The sequence below is a fragment of the Puntigrus tetrazona genome, chromosome 16 (assembly GCF_018831695.1).
Source record: "Puntigrus tetrazona isolate hp1 chromosome 16, ASM1883169v1, whole genome shotgun sequence".
NCBI classification, from domain to species: Eukaryota; Metazoa; Chordata; class Actinopteri; order Cypriniformes; family Cyprinidae; genus Puntigrus; species Puntigrus tetrazona.
Genome location: NC_056714.1, coordinates 5407935 through 5432235, shown reverse-complemented (window position 1 = coordinate 5432235; position 24301 = coordinate 5407935). Strand labels below are relative to the sequence as shown.

At 40.5% G+C, this 24301-nt stretch overlaps 2 protein-coding genes across 3 annotated transcripts in view; one reads left to right on the top strand and one right to left on the bottom strand.

The window, feature by feature from the left end:
* Positions 1–11040, bottom strand: part of ibtk (inhibitor of Bruton agammaglobulinemia tyrosine kinase) — a 22245-nt gene extending 11205 nt beyond the window's left edge. Inside the window, exons 1-12 of one of the 2 annotated variants that reach the window (XM_043260900.1) lie at positions 10736–11040; positions 9054–9890; positions 8295–8391; positions 7682–7806; positions 4943–5053; positions 4689–4859; positions 4319–4436; positions 3957–4137; positions 3415–3538; positions 1118–1295; positions 879–1029; positions 1–557 (exon numbers count right to left, since the gene is read on the bottom strand). The exon at positions 1–557 is cut by the window's left edge and continues 55 nt beyond it. In XM_043260900.1, the coding sequence (XP_043116835.1) occupies positions 1–557; positions 879–1029; positions 1118–1295; positions 3415–3538; positions 3957–4137; positions 4319–4436; positions 4689–4859; positions 4943–5053; positions 7682–7806; positions 8295–8391; positions 9054–9377 (2137 nt within the window). In that variant the 5' untranslated portion in view covers positions 9378–9890; positions 10736–11040. The remainder of the gene's footprint in view (positions 558–878; positions 1030–1117; positions 1296–3414; positions 3539–3956; positions 4138–4318; positions 4437–4688; positions 4860–4942; positions 5054–7681; positions 7807–8294; positions 8392–9053; positions 9891–10735) is intronic. The other variant, XM_043260899.1, reaches the window with a different exon arrangement.
* A 555-nt stretch (positions 11041–11595) lies between these two features.
* On the top strand, positions 11596–13763 carry tpbgb (trophoblast glycoprotein b). The gene has a single exon (XM_043261998.1). The coding sequence runs from the start codon at positions 12072–12074 to the stop codon at positions 13218–13220; it is 1149 nt and encodes a 382-aa protein (XP_043117933.1). The 5' UTR covers positions 11596–12071; the 3' UTR covers positions 13221–13763.
* The last annotated feature ends 10538 nt before the right edge of the window (positions 13764–24301 follow it).

Below are 24301 nucleotides of genomic sequence, written 5' to 3'. Positions count from 1 at the left end.
CAGGGTTTTGTCCAGGTTCACCACTCTTGCCTTTTTTCCCAGGCTTGTTGTTTTTGGCCTTGGGCTTGTCTGCATCCTGAGTCTCAGCAGGTAGAGAGCGGTACACGTCCAGAGCGGAGCGCTTCTCCAGCCCCAGAGCCTGCAGACTGTGGATCAGCTGCTGCTGCTGCGGCCCGGGATCTGAGCTCTGGTTGGAGCGAGGGATGACGGGCCTGCTCCCGTGAACCAGCAACTCGCAGGAGTCTGTGTAAATGAACTGAAGCGCTTGCTCCAGCATCTCAGGAGGAACCTTCTCCAGCACCAGCAGATCACAGCCCACGGAGTCTTCTCCTCTCTTCACCTCTCCATCTTCCACAGCCTCCTTGCAGCCCTCCGGCAGGAGCAGCTTGCGGAAGTAGTCTGACCGCATGGACAGCATGTATTTGTGCGCTGCGAAGCTGCGATCTCCGGCCTGAAGGGTCACGTCATGGATGCTGTCCGTCTCGTCGGCTTCGGCCAGGAGGCGCTGGAAGTGCTGGGAGAACGTGGACGCAGAAGCGCTGGGAACTTCATACAAGCTGAAAACAGAGAGAAGAAAGAGTTAACACAAGCAGGTTGAAGACATAACACAACACACTTAAGATTGAGAACCAGAACATAATGATCTGCATGAAGTTAGATTCCATTAATGGTTCTTGAATGCAGTATCAAGGTACTATTTTACTGCTTTTAACACCATTTTGTTTACTTTTGTATAATAAACAACGATGATCAGAAAGAACTGGAACTATTCAGTGACACAGAGAGCTAGAAAGGTTAGATTGCAGCACTCCAAACAAATTAAAAGTCTTTTAGTCACACACATCTGTGACCTTCGTCATCATCATCATTATCTGCACCTGGTTTTGGGGTCGGCTTGCAGCACTCCAAAGTTTCGTCCCTTAGAGTCCATGGTGATGCTGACGGCTCTGTGGACGCAAGGAAGCTTCTCCAGACGGATTCGCTCATAAGCACCGCCTCCGTCTGAGTGACCGGACACCTCCACGCCATCTGACACAACAGAGCATTCATATGCATCTAGTTAGAAATCCCGGTTTATTTATAACATTTTAAAATGTTAAACCGATGGTCTCGGTACCTTTTTTGTCTACAGCTTTCTTATACTGGCCCAGCCACTGTCCACTAAAGCCCTCTCCATCCTGAGTCACAAACATCATGCTGCTCTTACTCAGGGAGATGTCTGACATGAAGACCTGCCGGCCGTACGCCCAGCGACACTGTCTCACTGACGTGCCCGTAGAGCGCCAGCAAAACACCTGAAACATCAGACAAAGACAGGGCTGTGAGCCTAATGACTATAATAAGAGCTAAACGCTTGAGAATGTGTTCTGAGTCTCAAATCTACGGATTCAAGTCAAAACACACCGACAAAAAGGCTCTATAAAATCTGCTTTATTTATTTTAATTTTTTGTAATCGTTGCAGAATTTCACTATAACGGTTAAACAAAATATCTAAATAATTCAAATAATGAAATGTCTACAATTGAAACAAAAGCAACTTAATGCATTTTTAAAAAAACATTTTTGAGGCTCTATGAAATATCCTGTTTCATTTTTGTGTTTTAATATTTCTGGATTCCTTTTTAAGTTCAATTACACAATTAAAGTCACAACTTAATTTATACGTACCCATTTAATAATAATTAATATCAATATTTTGGCGCTATTGGAATTTTATACAAATTTACAACTAAAAAGTGTGGTAATCTAATCAACAAAACCTAAATAATCTTTTTGCGCTGTAATATTCAGACACTAATGCATATTTACTGCCCTCCTTTTGCTTTAATAAATCAAACACGTGCCGAATTCCATGAGACTATACATTACACAGTCATTTTCATTTTTAGGACAGGATTCCACAATTCCATCCGTGTTTTCCACATTACAGAAAACCTCAAGTCTTAAGACTTCTTAGAAAAGTACTAACACACCTCAAACAAACAAGGCACGTGATCAGAGGGAGCAGGGTTTATTTAAATCCCTCATGGGCAACAGCAAAAATGATGGTGTTTGCTAAAGCAGGCATTTAATAAACAGATGGACTGACAAGCTGTAAAGATATAAAACCAAATAGCTCTGGCATACTACCAGACATTTAGGCATATGTGCCGACAAATTAAGTGGCAGCATCAGAAGCTAAGCTTTCATTAAAAAAAAAAAAAAAAAAAAGAAAAGAACATGTTTTAAAATACATAGATATGAAAACGCACTGGTATCGATGCTGTGAAAATGCAAAAATCATCCAGTATGACTAAATCCAACTTGGACCCCATTTCACTAACTGGGCTGGTCCCGCTGATAGGCTTTTATCAGGCACGTACTATGACTGGCAGATATCCTGGGTGGGCACTTTTCAGTCATCATATCATCGTAGTCTAGAACATTTTACCGTAGACATTGCTATATTAACTATATCATATGTTCACTGAAAAAGCTTTCATGGGCAGCCTAGAATACCATGCACCTCAGCATTAACAACAAGCCAAAAGGGGTAAGCTTTCAAGAGTTTCAGTGGTGGTCTATGATATATACTCATGCATTAAACTCCCCATAATTCATTGTGATAGCCCATTTCCGTTCGTTGTCAGCCTCTGCTTTTCTGCAACAGACTGAAGCCATAAGTGTGAATTCAATGTGCCTTGCAAGAAAAATTTAGCAACTGGGGCATCATCCAGGCATATCTTAAACTACAGTCAATACAAAATACAGTCTGCTTCAACTGGGCAGTCACACTAATCCCTAGCTCGGATTAGATCCTACCCGTCAAATCACACAACTGAATTTGGGTAGATGAAAATCTGCTTGACCTAACTATTGCAAAATGTGGCGTCCCACAAGGCTCGGTCTCAGGCCTTTTGTTGTTCTTGTACTTTAGGTGATATTAGAAAACACAGCATTACTTCTCACTGTTATCTAAATCACAAAGATCTCCAGAGTTATTCAAGTTCAGATGATGGATTACACTGAATGCATGTCAGGTTATTTCAGTTTGCTAAATTGTGATTAACGTAAGCACTTTGGATAAAATTATTTCAGCAACAAGCTATTACAGCGAAAATCTAGACATTTTGCTTTTAGAAGCTATATTAATATTAATCTGAGAATGACTGTGTGTTCAATTGAGCACTGATGCATCTTCATTTGATTGAGTGATAGACTAGCAAAAGAAGATATTAAAACAGGGATTGTAACACCTCCTTCTAGAAACGTGTGCCTTGTATGATTAGGACAGATCGGCCGACTATGGGAACAGGCAGCTTTGGGCTTTCATCTAAGTTTACCTTAATCTTTGTCACACAAGGTATTTTAATCTTTTTAATAACAGTTTTGCATGTTGACTGAAAGTCAGTTCGGTGTCGTATGTCACTCACCCTTCCAGCTTCATCCAGAGCCAGAATCACCAGCTTCTCTCCTCCACCGTCATGCAGAAGCTGAGGATCGATACGATGATCCAAACTACCACCGCTCACCAGAACTTTCTTCAGGTTCAGCTGTCTGGAAGATTACACAAGGACAGTGTTCAAAAATAGCTTTCCATTTAAAGAGTTAAAGCTGAATATTTGAATATTGCATTAAACATTTGCAAACAAAATCATGACTTCTTGGAAAACTGGTGCAAAATATCAGTAGGTCGTTTCAGACTTGTGACTCTCGTTTCCTTCATAATAAACGAATTGTGTCTCAGAGCACACAAACAAAATGCAATAAATGCTTTTATATTATTTTGCATTTGAACATGTTTGGGAACTCAATCATGCGAGACACTTCTGGGAGGTAATTATACAAAATCATTTTGATGGCAGACTGACAGACTACTTTCGGAAAGACTCAAATATTTCAGACAGTTAAGATGGATGAGAAGTCTTCTGGTTAGACTGAATGAATCTGGATGGCTGAGGCAACATGCACTCACTTGGACGCCAGTTTCTTGCACTGATAATCTGCCAGCAGGTACACATCTCCCTTCTCGGTCACGCAGACCGTGGCTCCACTGCTAGCTGCAGCCATAGCCACGGTCACATCCTTGCGGTGCAGAGCGGACACCTGTCGGGGAACAGTCACGCACTTCTCTCCGTTGGGCTCAAGCAGGTAACCTGAATGTATCGCAATGGTTGGACCACGGGTTTTCATATGGGAAAAGCCAAATGAAGCAGATGCTCTAATAATTAAGTGCATTAAGAGGATTTGCGAAACACCTGAGACACTTTAGATCAGTTAAACAATCTGTTTGTTTGTATGAGATGATAAACAGGTCTGGGTGCTTAAGTAGTTTACCAAGCTGGCCACCGTTTAATCCTACGGTATACACCGCATCTCGAGTCCAGAGAACAGTGTGGAACCTGCCAGCTGCAACACCAATCACAGACCTTCCTTTCAGGGACTTAGATGTGACCTGTAGTCAACAGAATAGCACACATTTATGCAATTCACGGACCAATTCAAGACCGTTAATTTCCATCGATGCTGCACAGACACTTTCTGCACTGAACTGAGCTGTACAAAGAACTCACTGAACCATGGATGAAAATCGAGCATTATTGAATAAAACTGTAAAGCTGCTTTGACAAAATATAATATAACGAAGGTGACCTGACCCAGAATTTTTATTTTGATGCATCACTAGTTTTGCGATATCCAGGCTGACCTGTTTGGGAACGTGGCTGGAAGCAGGAGGAGGTGCCAGGCCCAGCTGATGGTGGGTGTTGAGCCCAAACGTATAGACGTATCCCTCCTCTGTCAGAACAACAGTGTGATCTCGGGCCGCTGCGATCTGAGAGCAGTGATGGGACAAGAGCCCCTCCACCCTCCGGGGAACCTATGATACGAATGCGAACGCCAAGTCTTAGAAAGACAGCAGATGTAGAAATGCGTGTGTCGACCCACCGTAAAGTGTCCTACCAGATATGTCTGTTCATCACCATGTCCGAGTCGCCCGCCCTGTCCGTGTCCGCATGTGTATACCTGACCTTTCTGGGACAGGAAGACAGAGTGGAACTTACACAGCACCACCTTAAAACACACACAGAAAAACAAAACATTACCATCATGTTACCATCACAAAAGCACAAAAGTTTGGACTGACAATCACTTTTTGGTTAAGTAAGTCCTTTTTTACATTTTCTAAAATTTTAGTAGTAGGTACAATAGCTAAGTCTTTACTGTCCCCTTTGATAAATTGAATCACTGCTTAATAAAATTATGTATTTCTTGGAGGTAAATTCATACACACAAACACACAGTCAATGACTGATTCGGCTGCTGTAGCTTTAGACACAACCTTTGCAACAAGTCGGTTAAAAGTCACTGGAAAAAACACCAAAGCGCGTTGCATCACCACAATGAAAAAAAAAATCCAAAAAAGAACTAATTTCACTTTTCTAGGCCCTTTTTTGGCCCCCCACCAAAGATGTCTAATGCAATTACGTTTAAACACCTTTAAGTGTAGCAAATACTTTAAAAGGCCACCGTAATTATGATATCGTTGGAGATTATCAATCAATTGAGAACCGAGACCTGGACAGAATAACTGCGGGCCCAGAACGAACCAGCTGCGTCCTGCTCGTCACGAGGGCTTTGACTTTTAGCCGTGACAGCTTTGCCCTTTCTCCGCAAAACCCGCCAGCTCTGGATTGGCTTGGAGTCGACTGCAGCGGAGCAGGGGTGCCAAGGTCAACATCATCACTAATTTAACACGCTCCTCAAGGCTGAAACAGAAGCGAGAGATGTTCTGTAAAGCGTCCAAGCTCTGCGCTGACTGGCAGCCGTACGCATGCGTTCGCAGCGCTTATTTAATCTGCCAAAGTTATCCCTGAATGAATATTTTAATATTTAACCGAAAGCACCTGCAGAACAGCGCGGCGGGTCACAATGCGCTCTCTTTCCATGTAAGGGGGCATTGGAGAGCTGATGAAAGGGTCAGGAAACAAGATCCGTCATCACAATGGGCAGTGTAAAATTAAAGGACCGCCCTGCACTTCAGAAATTAATTAGCCGAATGTAAGTACACGCATTGACTGAACAATGAAAAATGAAATGCATCGCTAAAACGTCTTCTCAAGGGTAAGCTGCTATTCTAGAAATATTCCAAACAGCTGACATCCATAGCCTTATGCTTTCTGATCGTGTTTTCTCCTTTCAAAACTGCCCGAATCCCAAGTGAAAGGCTGACAATGGGATCATGCAACACTACTGGATCACATTTCCCATCCACATATGAGCACAAGCTGGTTATCCATCCAAAATGCAAATGAGTCCCCGCTATGACCATGGAAAAATGGAAACTTATACAGCGTTAAAGCACGATGTTGGCATCTTTCAGGGTCAGGTATGCCAAAGCAGCTCAAAGTAGTTGCGTGAGTTCCGACACAAAGAGGCTTCTCCTCATCAACAAGAACATAGTTTTCATCCTCAAGGGCATTTTCGAACACGATTTGCAGAGTAACAAAGCGGTCTTGGTTTCCTCGGATGGTTTGAAGGGACCCTTGGAGAGTTTTGTTTTGAAGGAGGTTCCCTGTGAGGAGCCCGTTATCAAGGCAACGCTCGCAGGTCCTCTGTTTTCACAGTCCTCTCTTGTTGTCACACGCAACCCCGGGGAGTTTTAGGCCCTGCTTGCTCACACGTGCCTCCGGGAATTGCATTGCAGATGAGGATTTCATAACACTATGTGCCTCATCAGCAGAAAATAATCCATATAGATGTATAATGATGAAGTTTAAGAGTGACTGCGTCGAAAATATTAAGCTTCTGAAGATGAAAACCTCCTTGCTGCCTTTCAGTTGTGGAACAGTTAAAGCATTTATTAAATCTGGGTAGCTATTTTATTATTCATATATTTTTTTATGTATAATATTCTACTTCTCTTACGGTATTTTACTGTTTTGTAAATACACAGAACTTTGGTACACTTTGAGTGCTTTATAAACAGGTGCACTGTAAGTGGGGTGCATGTGCGAGCAAAATAAAAAAAATAAGTTCAGAGAGAATACCAACATTCAGCATTTGCATACCAACATGGTTGACAGCTGTTAATGCAGTAACACCTTTTTAGACTGACCAACTTTAATACTTGGTACGATTTCTACTAGATAGAAAAAAAAAAAAAAAAAAAAAAAACCCTTACTAAAAAGAAAGCTGCTTTTTTTTTATTGAATACTCCCTTATTATTTTCAAATATAGTATATTAAACTCATGAAATAAATAAAAAAAAAAAAAAATATATATATATATATATATATATATATATATATATATATATATATATATATATATATATATATATATATATAGAATTTTTAATATAATACTGTTCACTTTATCTTTATTATTTGATTAAAAGACAACAACAATAATATTACCCCTATTATTAATTTAATTATTATTAATTTCATCAAACTCTCTTATAAAAACCAGGCTAAAAACTTGTGTACCCCTGTTTCTAAATAATAATTATGATGATGATAATAATAATAATAATAATAATAATAATAATAATAATAATAATAACAACAACAACAAGTTAAATTTATTTAGAAAAAAAACAAAAAAAAAAACTAATAACAGTCATTTACAAAAAGAACTGTTGACAGAAAAAGAAAAAAGACTTTTTCCAAAACTTTAGTAACACTGAAAGGCATTTACCTGCTTGACATAGATCCGAGATCTTGAAAACAGGTCCACGATCTCAGGATGGTGTCTGCTCTCCTGGTTCCCATGTCCCAGACTAAAATTTGTGTTGCTTCCCCAAGTGTACACTTCAGTAGGGTCTGCGATGAGATCGGATCAACAAAGTGAGCTGTGTGCTTGTGTTTGCAGCCCAGTAACAAATACTGTTCACAGATCCAAGTCTTAACTCTTCAAGCGAGAATTTAAAGAATTAAACTCAACACGGAGTCTAACAGGACAGCGTGAGTGTATACAAGCACCGTTTGTTGTGTTGGAAACTGATGATGTGCTCAGATCCACAAATAGTCAAACTAAACAATGTGAACTGATAAGGAACAATTTTGGTTTCAATGATTTAAGTTCAAGCCAAACACAAACATGCTCTCATTTAACTGCCAACATATTCAATCTTAGAGCATGAGCATGAATGTCTTAGTTTGGACTGAACAGTGAAACCAACAAACAATCATGGTTCTGGCATTTTTATTGACTAGATGTTGTGTGTCAATATGCAAAAGTGCTACAGGAGAAACGAACAAAGAGCACGTAGCACTGCCCCAATCGTAGATATTAATAAGGACATGATTACCAGTGTTTCGGAACACAACGTGAGCTGGGCGATCCTTCATGGTGAGGTCTAGGGCAGAAAGACCCTCCTTGTCCTGGATGGACAGCGCTCCTCCACGCTGGAACACAAACCAACAAACCAATGGAACGGGGAGGAAAAGATTAAGCCGTTCTGGCGGCTCGTATTCTACAGACTCACGCGTCACACAGGCGTTACTTGCTTGCTTTGGGATTGGCAGAAGCGGTCTTTCACTAATATGGACATTCAAAAACCACCCAGTTTTGGACGGGGAAAGAGCGCACTGCTTGTTCGCGGTTCAAGTGAAGTGTGCATAGTGTTGCTAAATGTGAGGTTTTCCTGTGAAAGTGGGCAACTTTTACACCGTTGCCGCCGGGCGCTGTTTTTCGTGTCCAACAGGGATGATATTTAGCCCCTGCAATGTGAATTTTACCAAAAATGTGCATTTTATCCCAGGAATTTCTTTTTTGTTGTTGTTGTTTTGACCTGATGCACATGCAGGTTGCCAGATTGAGGACACCAATGTGCACATGACGATGAACAAAATTAAATACAATGCATTTTCCTTCAACCAAGCAACCCGGCGGCTAATAAAAAGAATGGCATGAGTCTTGAGAAAGAACAATGTATGTCTATGTTTACGCCTATGACGAATCACTACGTATTTAGAACCGGTCTAAATATAAACACCAAGACAAAAACATGCAGCTTTAAGTATCTGTAAAGACATCATGGTATTTTTCTGCTTTGGTAGAGTCTCACCTTGATGAGCCCCAGGAGGCAGTGGATTTGGCCGTAGAAGGCGCTGCGATGCAGGGCGGTCCACCCAGACTCCTTGTCCTTCGCCAGCATGTCGACGTGCTTGCTGTCCAGGAGCCACCGAAGCAGGTCACGCTTGCCCAGCGAGGCCACGAGGTGCAGAGCCGTGCGCCCAAACTCGTCCCGCAGGGTAGCCGCATTGTGACAGTGGACAGACAGAAAGCCCCGCAGACGGCCCTCCGAGCCGCTGGTCAAAGCGGCCATCACTTCCTCCGCGTGCCTCGCGGAGCGGCACTTCGGTGTGCAGTCTGGGCTTCCCAGACTCATTTTAGCTTCCCACCCGCTAAGATACAACCCCTAAAAAAAAAAAAAAAAAAAAACCCAAACACCTGCAAGCTTGTGCTTTAACTTAGACTGACACAGAAATTAATTTCTTAGATAACTGCGATAAATTAAAGAAAACAAAAATGAAAAAGAGGGAACGGGTTTAGCCTTTCGGTGAATTCAGGGCGCTAGGATTGTGCATGTGTTGAGGTTCCACAGCACCCTAGCGGCCCCCGAGAGAGAAGATCTAGCTCATCTCAATCCACCATGCCACCAACACGTTCCACGAAACCTTTAGGACGATCACGAGCATCGAGGAAAACGCCGCTTTCTATGTACAAAAGCATACAAATATATTCCAGTTTTCTCAAAAAAAATAAGTTAACTTGCGATCTATTGCACTTTACAAAAGGCAAGTCCTGCACCGTCCATTCAAGAGTCCATCAGCTTCGAGGGGAAAGTCTCCTTCCCCCCAAAACGCTCCACCATTTAAGCCTCCATAATTGCAAAAGGTGCCTGAAAAGAAAGAACGGCAACTTCATTATACATCAAGAACACCGAAATGGCGATTAAACTGTAAAATTCACCAGATAATACAAAGTTGTGCTTTTATTCATCACTAGACTAGGCTGCAATTTGAACTAATTTTCCTAAACTAGACTGGAAACCACATGAAGTACTCAAACTAGTTCTGTTTTGTGTAAAATTATATAAAAACTGCATGTTTTTTTTTTTAGTTGTTTTTGTTTTTTTTAATAAATGCAATATGTAATAAACATCAAACATTAAATATATACCACAACAGCATTATAAAAGTAGCATTAAAACATCTCCTGTAGTAAATAGTAATAACAAAGGTTTATGGAATAACTTTAACAGTCGATGGGAATGAAGTCAGTGTTTAATCTGGTAGTTAACACTAAATATAATAAAAAAAAAGTACACATACTTGAAGAAACATTATGAAGTGCTAGTTTGACACCTTCCAAATACCTCCACCATCAGCTAATTCTGGCTTCAGTTTTATTGCATCAGTTTTTGGATATTACCGATGTTATCATTATGTGTTTAAATTACTGAGCAAACGAGTCGTTTGTTCACATCTGGAGACCTGTCTCTCGTTAAATACCGTCAGTCAGGGACACTGACAATCAAGCTAGACTCAAGCTGTAATATTTTGTCGAAACGATGACTAAAACACGAGCCGATCGCGGATACGACATAATAATAGGTGATGTGTGTCATGAAGTCTGTTCTGAGTGACTGACACATCACCATCATGTTTATGAACCATATTGGGCTGAACTATGCACTCAAACCCCGTCAAATGAAAAGACAAAACGCTAATATCTCTCGCTCACCTGACGCTAGATGAAAGAAAATGACCGGTTTGTGTTGTCTCCAACGCGACAGATCCACAGAAACATCTTTAAAGGGAACCTTGACGTTTTGCAGCAAATATGTTGCAGTGGAGTTAGTCGGTTAAGTAAGAGCTAGAAGCGCGGACGCACGAGTAAAGCGAATTCTGATTGGCCCGGCGGAGACGTATCCTTACATTTCACTGGACGGTTCAACTTGCAGCCCTGTATCGCTATTTGTCATTGGACGGCTCGGCGCGTAAAAGACTTCACAGTTTGCGCTCGTGAAACAAACATGTTTTATTTACTTGTAAACATCCCAGTTATTTATGATTGTGCGCATATCTCGGTGACGGACTACACTGTGTGCTGCTTGCTAATGTCATGGCGAGTTGGATAGGGAGTCCCCTCTCTTGCGTCAGCACAGTGGGGGCGGGGCTTACAGGGCATACCTAACACATGAATCACATGACTCATATTACATATTCATATTAGATGATAGATAGATAGATAGGTAGATAGATAGATAGATAGGTAGATAGATAGATAGATAGATAGATAGATAGATAGATAAAACATATTCACAGGTATGTTATGTGCAAGTTTGAAATGTAAATGTGTGTTAAACAAATAAATGTATGATACTGTTGTGTGTTTTACATTTTATCGCAAATGGTTGTGTCGTGTTTATAATGTTTTATATCCAGAATGTGTAAATACTGGTTTATTCACCTGCACATTCCCGTCAAAGAATGCGCCATTTGGAAAACTTTACAACTCGGCTGGATCCTGCAGGATCGTGTGTGGTCCCCGACGCCCCCTGTTTGCTCGTGATGGTACAGTCCGGTGAACGGCGCGCGGGGTGGATGGAGCGCGCGGCGGGGGAGAGTCATAACAGCGCGCGCAGCGGGACAGAGGCGCGAGCCCCGAGCGGTGCACGCGAAAACATACGGCAAACCACACGATTACGGGTTTGCGGATCTACGGCGTCTTTTTAAAGCATCGGGAAGTTTAACAACAGTTCGGAGTTTTTGCACAGGAGTCGGTCGAGTGATTGGGAGACGCTAACGTTACTTTTGAAGAAACTCGCTTTGCGTTCTGGACTTGGAAAAAGAAGTGACGGTACGAACGCGCAAAGTGACGGAATCGGAGCAGGCGCGTCTCAAATCGTTTGCTTGCTACCGAGGAGCTGAAAGTTCAAAGAGCCACCCCGAGTGAAAGAACAAAGAAAAAACATGTGAGATTTTACGTTAAACGGTTGTTTGAGAAGCGCGAGCACGTTGCTTTCGTCTCCGCGGAGAGAAATACTTTCCCGCCGCTGGGTTCGCGTCGTTTCAAAATGTCCGATGTTGGATTATTTCTTTTGCTTCAACTTCAGAGAAAACAAAGGAACATGTGTAACCTGACTCTCTGTGTTTTACTCTTCCTGACGTGTTCCTGCTCGTCCTTATCTTCATGCCCTGCCCAGTGCTCCTGCGAAACCTCGGCGGTGAGCTGTGTGAGCCAAAACTTGACATCCGTCCCACAGCCCCTTCCAGAAAACATCATCACGCTTAACATAAATGGAAACGAGATATGGAATCTGAACAGTGAATCTTTTCCCAGGCCGCTGGAGCATTTAACAAACCTTTACGCGTCTGGAAGTCAAGTGGAGCAACTGGACTCCCTGGCGTTTAAAAACTTGCCACGTTTGAAGTTGCTCGACCTCAGCAACAACAGGATTTTGGGGTTCAGCGTCGAGGCTTTGCCTAAAGACAACAAGATCGAGGTTCTAAACCTCAGCAGGTCCTTATACAATCACTCCTACGTTGGCGTGCTTGCAGATGTTTTCACGCACCGCCTGCCTAAGGTTTCCCATCTTGATCTGTCCAGTAACGACCTGGTGCTCCTTCCGGAAGGTATGTTCACGGGCTTGTCGGACCTCACCGTTCTGGATTTGAGGAACAACTCGCTTGTTGCAATCAGCAATGACACGTTTTGGAACCGGGCGCTTAAAGAGTTGGACTTGCGAGACAATGCGTTGAAAGTCCTGCCCAACGTGACCCTTGAGAAGCTCAGCTCGGTCCCCGATTTGCGAGTCAGACTCGCGGGAAACCCCTGGCGCTGCGATTGCAATATCGAGGACATGTTGATTTGGTTGGAGAGGCATCAGTTTGTGGTGGACCGATTAAATCTGACCTGTTACAGCCCGGCAGGACTAAAAAATGTCTCGCTTCTAACCTTGGAACAACCGCAGCTCTCGTGCTGGAGCGACGACGGACATGCGATGGACCGCGTGCTGGAGCCCTCCTATGTGTTCTTGGGCATGGTTCTTGCCCTCATCGGGGTCATCTTCCTTCTGGTCCTTTACCTTAACAGGAAGGGAATCAAGAGGTGGATGTACAACATCCGTGACGCGTGCAGAGATCATATGGAGGGATACCATTACAGATACGAGATCAACTCAGACCCGCGGCTAGCCAACCTCAGCCTCAACTCCGATGTGTGACGGGACACTTGCACGAATGGCACGCAACGATCAGACTCTAGCTTTGCATGAATACATATATAACTGTAGAGGTTTGCTGTGACATGCATTCTTTTCCGTCGGATAGGGCGTTAACTGGATTTTGCAAGCATCAACCCCGTTATGCTCACTGCAGGCTCGTTCATATATGCTGGCGTGTTGCTATAATGTTTCCAGTGATGCATGATCAAGTGCATACGTTTAAAATTCATGTTTGCCTTTTCATAAAAGCACAACGGACGGGACTGTGGAGGAAGTCCTGCTTTTTTCCGATGAATTACAGAGTAACCTGTCTTTTATGTCAGAACTATCGTTTTTTTTTTATCGTTTCATTTATTCTGCAAAAAAAAACAAAACTGTTCCTACTGCCATGCATGTATTTATGTATTTTTTCATTGATGTAAAATTACGGCAATATCCAATTTTTTTATGATGAGTTATTGGTTTTTATATCTACATTTTGTTGGCTGGACATAGATCAACTCTTCTAGGGGATGCCCTGTTGAATTAAAAGTCTTGCACATATTTTTTCTCTTCAGTCTAGTGATTATTTGATTCAGACGTTTTTACCGTTACAAGAGACTTGACTTTTTATGATTGCTGCTGAGATTATGTATTAAACCCAGATCTCGAATCGCTTCCTTTTGTCAATCGTTGGACTACTTCAGTAACGGAACAGCATAGATTATACCCATTCGATTATTGAAATAATATTAAACTCATTGACATTATTTATTAAACCGAATATAGGTCTATCCCCCATTCTGGATCTGTTTCCAAGGCTGTTTATCCACCTCCGGGCCGTGAGGATAGACCACAGTAAAACAGGACCTCACACCTACTCGAGGTGCCGAAGCCGCAAAGATTTGCATAACATTCAAAAACATCTGTTCGTGATGGGCCTGCAGATCCCGGCATGATATTAAAACGACAGTCGTGAGGGACATTCACGCAACATCAATCATGACTGATCATTTCCAGAAACGGATTTAATAGCCAGCATTTAGTAGCTTGTTATTTCGTTTATGCCCGAGAAGCACTATAATCCAAATGGGCTTCTTAATGAACATTTCTTGGTCTCGTCGGGCATGTTATTCCAAAGGAAAGCAATTTGTCTTCATTTATATCAAAGCATAATCATTTTGCCATCTCTTTCGGGTTGACGTCACGAATGTCTCCGCTCGCTTCTTTACAAAGCAGTTTCTGACCAAAAATGCGTTCATAGCGCTGGTTGGTTATTAACCGGTGGATATTTGATTAGTTATTAATATTTGAAATGCAAAAGGCAGCTGAAATGATGTGAACAATACCGAACGCTGTGAGATTTCATATTTAAGACTAATGATAAGACAGCAGCAGAACCTGAGCTGAGTGCTATATGAGATACTTGTGGCCCATCCAAACAAAAGCGCAAATATACATTTCATCTCCATTCAGCCCTGTGTGACCACATGTGGTTAGCTCTCTTTTAGCTTCCAATGTTGTTGTGATGTGCTGTAGCGTGACACAAATATGATTCTTTAGTCTACTGTAGATTTGTAGTGATTCGCGTTTGAGCCGTATATTTCAGGTTTGGATTTCGTGACATGATCTTTGACGAGGTCAATGGAGTTTAGCCATACATTATTCATTTAGCATTCAAGGAATGTAATGCATCAGTATTTGTGTTACCTGGGAATTGCACCCTTGATGGCATTGCTGTTGCTAGGCAGGCAAACGCCTTCCAGAATTAGGTAAGTAAAATATGTTTTACATCTTAAAGCAACACCACCTAAAAATTTTTTTTGCGTTTTTTAACCACTAGACCTGAACAATCGGCATCATGCAATGTGTTGACCGAGCATTGGCATTGTAGCATATTTCCGGCCTGGTGTGCATTATAACCTTAATATTTGCTTCTGTTTGATCTAGAATTGGCTGATTGGCGCTTTTGAGCTTCTACCAAGTCCACCCGATTTCAAGTCGTGCATGAGCGCCAGCGCCGCCAGCTTTTGTTGACATCGTTCGGCCGCACAGCTGAGCAGGAGCTGGATGCTGGGATCAGACGCGGCTCCGTTGGGTTGAATCTGGCAGCCGATGACACTCCAAGGAATCGCCGCACCTTCCCCGGAGGACAGGGCGCCAGGGAAGGAACAGGTGCTTGCTATCTCACGTTTCCACAGCGACAATCTCGACCTCATGCGCTCGGTGACTCTCGGCAGACTTTTATTAACTACGTAGCTCAGACATGCTTGGCAGGGCAGGCGTAATTTGATGGAACAATAAAGGCGGGAGAACCTTTAGAGGAGGGCCGGTGCTTTCGCTTCGCCATTGCAACCTCTTAATGACCCTTGTGCATATTAAACCTAGACTCCAAATAGACGAGAGCAGGATTGGATATTTCAGCCAACTGAGACTGACATTCATTTTTATTATTATTGTTTAATCGCAGGGCTTGCCTAGGCTCGCATAGCAACGAAATGCCACACTTTGCATCTTATCCACCCCACAGGAAGAGGAAGTCTTCTCACTGATACAGAAGGTAAGGTGGCCGTCTGTGGTCTACTTTGTGGAAATGATATTGCAATCATAGGTGGGCATGAAAATATGCACATTAATAGAATTGCCCACAAATTGTTGTACAGATCACACATCATTTTTTTTAAATCAATTGTTTTGTCCAATGGAAACTAATAGGTACTGATGATTTCATTTCAAGTTTATTATATGAAGTCGCCTTGTCCGCAATGGCCACACACAACAAAACCCCAATTAATTTACTAAAATGAAAAAGTATCCTTTCTGTGGCAATGGCATCATTAAACAAAATGTAATAAAAATAGAAACTGGAACTTGCTTTTACCAATTAATATAATGATTGAATTTGACCGATTTTAAATTATAAGCTTAAAAGCGATTACCCATAGACCCGAGACACTGCTGTAATGCGCCCAAAACTATATACAACTATATACAATATAAAAATACCGATTTACTTTGGTATTTCTGATCATAGATCATTATTTTATTTCCAATTTTTCCACAGTAGGGTGATGCACGTGGAACAATACTCCATTGTTTACTGAAAAACATTCTTCATCTTAAAAGTATTGAAAAATTACGAGGACTTCGATTACTATAATACGTTGCTGGCTAGATGTCCTGTTAAAAAACGTCTTTTAAAGTCCTTAACAGATCATATTACCTACATTTTTATCTTTGCTATTATCTACCTGATGTGTTCTGATGATAATGATGAACATGACGACAAAATACTGATACTTATGAAGGGCTTAGTAAGTGTCTCACAGTTTGATCATCTATCATGCCACAAGCTGGCACACTCATGCACTTAAGTCTCTTTATTTTCCAAGTCTTGTAGATTCTGTTAGTCAGATCTGAGGAGTCATTGTAAAATAAATATCGCTCATGCAACATTCTCACTTCTCTTTAATGGGACGAGCTACTTTGAGAATATATTGTGAAGAATTTACAAATGAAACACTTTTGACTTCTCAAGCACATATAGTGGCAATATTATACTTATAACACTCATAGAGCATCCATACCCCACATCTCTAATCATGATGGCATTAAGGGAAAGGCTGCTTCTGCTTAATATGGAGTTATGATGCATTATGTGCCAGTCCATCCCTCCCTACTGAGTCTTATTAAATGACCGTAACAATAAATGAAGACTAATACGAGCCTTGCCGGTCTAATGCAGCAGTTCTCTGAGAACACAATCAGACACATGCATGTAGAAAGGAAAGAATGACCTTCATTTATTCTGATAAAGCACTGTTCTCAGGCCTTGAAATAATACACAGAGAAAGGTCAACCGTTACAGTGACCAAAGGGGAAGTGTGATTCCAGTTTGGTTGGTGATGATTGGAAAAGTTTTCATTTTTACAAAGTGATTGGTACATCAATACCTTTTCCAGATGTTACCTGCGCTCTATGAAGACCAAATCAAGAGACATACAACTTATTGCATGGTTTTGAGTTACAAAAATCAAAATGTATCGATTTAATAAAATGTCTTAAGTTGCAAACATTTTCCCGTACGCAAGTGCAATTATATGTACATAAAATCCATTCTAAAATCCTCAAAACATATCTATATTATATAAATGATAAACAGGCATTTCAAAATTATTACAAAACCAGTATGTCATATATTGCATTTCCATACAGACTGATGAGCTCGGTTAACATAATGTTGATCGTAACTACAATTAGTTCAATCTAACTCTTTTTTTACATTTCTTATTTCCTTTGAAATAAATGAGTAACTTACTGAAAATGTCAAGAAAACTGAGCAGTTTTTTTAGTTCCTAGCATTTTGCATAGGTTATATATATATATATATATATATATATATATATATATATATATATATTTTTTTTTTTTTTTTTTTTTTTTATTTGATTGTTTTATTTATTTGATGTTGTTGTTTCTCTAAATGGAAAACCCCATTAAAAGACCCATAGGAAAATCTCACAGCACCCATATATATATATATATATATATATATATATATATATATATATATATATATATATATATATATATATTAGGGAACGCTACATACACTATATTACCAAAAGTATAGTCATCCCCTTCCAATGAACAGGTTTAACTACTTTAGTTATATCCATGAGTACAGATCTCAATGGTAATGCATATAAGGATATTCTAGGGAATTGTGTGCTTCTAATTTTATATCAACAGTTTGGGCAGCTAGTGATGTTTAGTGATGAGTTTTTGACTCAAACTGGATTAGGAGTTGGCTTCATACTGACTCAATCATACATTTTATTCATTTTTTTTTATACATGAATGGAGGCATTGGCATGTTAGTATAGAAATGGCTCCTGTCACCAGTGCTATAAAATGAAAAGCACACAATTCCTTAGAATATCGTTAGAATATCATTATATCAATACTTTTGGCAATATAATATATACGAGGTATTTTGAAGTAAACTGGTTTGATATTTCGGTCCTCCTGACCTGTTTAATGTATAAGCCGAGCGGCACGGTTGGCACAAATCTCACAAGAGCCCTCAAGCCGCTGTCAAGTACTGTGCTGATAGCAGTCCTGTGCGTCATGTCATGGTATTTATGATTTCTATTTTTAATTGAACTTGACGGCAAGATACCTACACCTTTAAAGTGCATGACGTTTCAGGGAGAAAGAGTTAAACAGTTCGTGCAGTCTACACAATCGAGCTACAGTCTTCGGTCTTTAAGTATACATGATGTAAAGCGTTATCAGTTTTGAAGGATTGTGCATCACTTCTGTCTCTTATCATAAATGCACAGCACCGAGGCCCGTTGCAGTCTGATTACCGTGCATATGAAGCCACAATCACATCATTCCCGTTAGTTTGACACTGACCGATATCGTTTCGTTCCACAATTTTGGTCGTCTTCACGTAAAGCCATCGTACAACCCAGAAGACATGAAACATAGCGCAGAAGGCTAATTTGGAGCTTGACGGGATAAATCAGCATCCACTTTCGTCCTATGAAGAAGAGCAGCTCCCGCATTCCGGCTTGAAAATAACACGCTTTTAGATAACATGAGAAGGAGAGTAAATGTTTATTTTGGGGAAAACTGTTTACTAGGCTAGAAAATCAAATAGGATGCGAGTGTCTTTACAGCCCGGGGGTGTGTTTTTAGGTTTGAGCCGCTTGAATCTCCCCTATTTGGACAGAGACGGCTTTCCATGAAGAGGTGAACGACCCAGAGTTGTTGTTTTTTTTGTTTTTTTTTGAAAAGTCTGTCCTCTGACAAATCGAATCCTGTTCAGATAAGAATAACTCTGAGTGTGATATTTTTTTCACAGTCCTTCTCATTTATTTTGACCTTTGACAAATCCAGTAACTCGAGTTCACTTTTCCATCGCTCTGTCTGGTGCTCCTTCATTATGGATTTTGACCTTTTTGCCAACTTTATCGGTAACAGTCGGTGGCTCAAATACTGCTGGAATCTCTTCTGACATAAAAAGAAAATGAAATCGATAAGTCTGATCCTGGAAAATGTGCAGAGTGCCCACTTCATTATCATACAAGATGTACACCTAAATCCTTTACAGGTTCAAATTAAAATTAGTTAACGTATCGTGAACTAACAATTATAATATTTTAGCTATTTTACACGTACAGTGTATTTCAAGTTGAATAAATTCGTATTACGAACAACCATGAATGCTAAAACTATTTATAAAATAAAGGTACGGCAAGTGATTTCTGAGAAACGTTAACCAAACGATGCCTTCTCCAGAAGGTCACTCCCCTTTCTTGATAGCTCCACCCCAAATTCACAAACGTGCTATACAACGCAGGCTCCTCCCTCTTTGTATGTGGACACGCCCCTTACTGCTGATTGATTACGAATGTGTTTCTGTGCTCGATCGGATCCACAGATGCCGCACAGAACCAGTTAACATGTTGTTCACTGTTAGTCCATCATATGTGATTAATACATAATAATGTAATTCATAACTGATAATGAAGCATTTTTGGAAGTACTTTCTGTTCGATTTGCATCATTGATTCATTGTTTTCCTGCTCGTCCCTGTAAAGCTGCTTTGATGAAATCTGTATTATACACAAAGCGTATTGGCAAATACATATTTGACAGCTTTTTGACAGCTACAGCTGCTTTCAGCGATAGCCTATCAGTCTGAGAGATTCCACCTTTAGATTTAATATGAAAGCAGGGGAACTGAAGTGCAAAATGATTTCATCAAACTCATCGATCCGTGTGGTGATGGAGAGAGACTTTGAAATGCATATATCCACTAAATGTTTGCTTTGAAGTGGATTCGACCAGCTAGCATATAATCCCAAGGCTAACTGAGTCGATTTTTTCATTTAGACTAAAGTTGTGACGGCTCTACGGACGATTGCAAAAAAAACAACCGCAACAGGACTTGGTTTTATGCGTCAGTTGTTGATTGGATGTTGAGATGTGGGCGTGGCCAGACTATGATTGGAAAAGTCTTTATCGCCAGTGTCGAAAAAAGTTCGACACATGCACGGTTGAATTGTTCACAATAAGAACCCTAACATTTAGAAAGCGCTCTGTTGCACGTGCGTACGTGACGTTCCTTAACACTTGCATCTAAACAACTGGCATTTTAGTAAAGCTTCGGAGATCCTGATCCCGATCCGGACACGCCGTGACGGGCTTCATGTGTTATTAATAAGGAAATGATTGTAAGGAGTTGAGTTGTGCTGAGTCAGACTGCGGCAGCCGTGGTGTGTTTTGGAGGAAGACGGCTGTGCTGTGAAGTGTAACAACCGATAGTGACTGAGCTCGAGGAAAGGGAACATTGCCATCAATCTGTCCGCTTACTGACGGAGGGTCTGCGATAGAAAGTGGATTCGGTGGGGGATTTAGGGAACGTGTTCCCAAGCTGAGGCTGTGACACAAGATATATAGTGAGCTGCAGACTCGTGTGAGTCAGCATCTGAAAAGAAACCTCAAGATACCGATTTGATCACTTTAGCGGCGTCATGCTAACAGCACCCCTCCTGTGAAGCGCACTCGAATCAATTGATTTCAAGAGCATGTCGCTAAGCTAACGGCGCAGCGCTCTAATAAGCATAAAAATAGCAGACACGCATTGTGGAAAATTCAGTTTTTATTTGGATGCGCCTTTGTAAATGATACAAACATAATATCCATTCAACACCTGTAGAATATTGTGTCCGCCCGTGCAAAAAAAAAACTTTATCTCAAAAATCTGATATTAAAATTAAATGTGAAATTCTATCTCATAATTCTGAGTTCATATCATACTCTTCTGGGTTCATATCTTGAGATTCTGAAAAAACAATCTTGCAATTCATTCATTCATTCATTCATTCTGGGGCAGAAACAGGTTTTCCTCCCCCTATAAAACAACCAGAATTAGTTCTGCGAGAGGTTTAACTTCTTTCAGTGAGAAATTCGGTGAAACAGCTGAAAAAAAAATGTTGGAAAAAATGAACCAGAAACTTTTTAGTTTTAGAGTTGTTTGAAATATTTCACACCGTGTAGACTTCTTTTTTCGATCTGTTTAAGCTTTGGGCAAAATAAATGTTGGCAGGAGAGACCGGTCAGGGGAAAAAGAAAGTCTATTTCATGCCTCATTATGCTAAAGCATAAACGACTGATAAACAATGAATATAGCTTTTTCCATAAAAGTGAAAATCTATACAAATAATCAAATTCCTGAGCCCACATTAACCATTATCCACACACACACACACACACACACACACACACACACACACACACTCACTCACTCACACACACGCACACACACACACACACACACACACACGCACACACACACACACACACACACTCACACACACACACACACACTCACACACACACACACACACACACACTCACATACACACACACACACACACACGCACTGACACTCACGCACGCACACACACACACATGCACTCACACACACTCGCGCACACACACACGCGCACACACACACGCACTCACTCACACGCACACACACACTCACACACACTCACACACACACACACTGCTGAAAGGTTCAGAGAGACAGAAAAGTTCACCCTGCAAATACTTTCCTTTCATGTCCAAACAAGAGCAGCTCGTTTATAGTCTGGAAGTCACGGAAAGCCAAGAGAATCAGTAAGGGTCATTAAACCTAGTCACAGTAAACAAAAAAAACATGATCATTTATTTTTTTTTTAAACATGTTCCAAAATGTTTAATCTGGTGAATCTCTGACATTCTGCAGTAAACCTTTTCCTCAATATACTCCCATTTCATGTCTGTTCCGTTTCACAGCCTGTTTGTTGCTTTTATTTTTAGTTATATGTAGGAACTGTCATGCGTTAATCGCTTTTTGCTTGCCAATGTTCGAACGGCTGTTGATGAAACTCCAAAGACGAGACCCTCCCCGACTTCCTATGTTTCCTGCGAAAGTCTGTAAACTGAACGTGAAGGACGTTTTCAAAATCAAAAGGACGTGACATCTGCTACTGTAATGTCGGTGTGTTTAAAAAAAGGGTTTCTTGCAAAACCTATAGCCTCAAATATATTCTAATATGCAAACATGATCAGATGCTTTCCTAACAGCTGCTTTTCCCCGCTTTCAGTTCATTGTGTTCCCGTATGATGCAGGGAAAGCTCACAGAACATATTAACACGTTCATCCAAACGTGCTTTCAGCAGAACGGACAGATGTTTGTTAGCAGTATATTTTTATATGATTGTGAGCAAAGAACGAAAAAGAACCTCATCGCGAGTATATCGGTGACCTGTAAGTCACAAGCCACAAATTGCTGGCTGCACTTCACTTAACGTCATATATTTCACCCGTTTGATGAATGCATGCACGAGAGCAGCAGTAAACGGCAGCCGGTGAGTGCAGGAGAACGGCTTCAGGATGTGGGAGTAATAACAGCAACAAAAGAGGAAAACATCTAACTTATGTCTCCTCAAGCACCGAAAAAAAAGTGTTTCTTCCCTGTAGTCTGTTGGCATGTTGTCAAGGATCGTGAGAATGTATTCAGAATCAGTCAGGGAGAAGAATGATTGTAATTGACTATAATTGAATGCTCATAGTCTGTGATTAGTAGCATAATAGACGGATTACAAGAGACTGTGAGTCTTTGCATGCATGTGTTTTGCACCAGCAGTATCTACTGTATCCATTCGCCATGTTACTCAACACACGTTAAATCTGGGGCTCTATAGGTTTTATATTTGTGATGTCACAAAACCAAGCAGTCCAAAATGAGCCATTAAGTTAAAATACTTTTTTTGGTGCCGTTTTGAGCTCTGAAATTGTCCTTTTAAAGTATGTACATTTATTTTAGTGTTATTTTAGTATAACTGATATGCTACTGTAGTTTTTCTGATTTTACGGTTACACATATTAGTTGCTTATTAGCATGCATAATATTAGAATATTAGTCAATTATCAGTGCTAATTAAGCACATATTAGTGCCTTATTCTACATAACTAAAAACTTAACAACTACCACACTAACTATTAATAAGCAGCGAATTAAGAATTTATTGAGGGAAAAACCATAGTTAAAAGTTAACAAGTGTTACTGTTTTTCTTAATATTTTGAATTTGTTTTTCTACATTTAGATTTTTATTTAAAATAGTTTTCTTTTATGTATTTATTATTTTTTTATTTTATTATTATTTTCATTTTTAGTTAGTTTTAATTTTGGCCTATAGTTGCCTGTCTTATCTATAGTTTAGTTTTATACTTATAGTTAAGTTATTTTAGGACTTCAGTTCTATTTTAGAATCAATGAGAGAGTACTATTTTATATCATTTTATTTCAGTTCAAATGAATTCAAGTAGGAAATTTTGACGTAGCTGACGTAAAAAGCTTTTTCATATATTTTATGTTTATTTTATTTCAAGTAACTGTTTGAACTGTAAGAATCCTTCTTCAAGTTAAACCTAAGAAACTAAGGCCTTAAAATAAAGCAGTTATTACATTGCAAGAGATGCTACTTGCAGACAGACCAGTTGTTACTGTATTTGCTAGGCAAGTGTTAATTTTTCCCTGCCTATAATTAATAACTAAGTGTAAAGAACAAATGTTTTGCACAAGAACAAATGATTGTTGGTTGAACTCATAAGGAAAAGAGCGTCTCTGGAGCGTCACGACACACATTATTAAGCATCTGGTAATGAGATGTGCATCAGTGGTGCATGAGAGAGAGAATAATGATCACACAGGGCCTGCACCGAGACACACACTCTTACATTACCACCGCATATTAGACTTATTTTTCAAGGTATGAGCTCTCCGTGATGTGAACGGTGTGCTTTCCTGTGTCTCTCTGCCCTCGAGACACACGCAGGTTTACTCAGCCTGATCCTGTCGACAGGGACATAAAGCACTGTTCTCTGGGACGCACAGTATGTGGGAGATTTATAACAAACCGCTTTTAATTACTTCAATGTACCGTTTAGCTTCTGTTCTCAGGAGGAATGAACAAACAAGTTCCACTGTGCCGCTTTACAGAGATGAACTCACAGCCCTGAATACCTGCTTAGACT

Coding starts and splice junctions, on each gene's coding strand:
- tpbgb (XM_043261998.1), top strand. CDS start 12,072: ATGTCCGATGTTGGATTATTTCTTTTGCTTCAACTTCAGAGAAAACAA.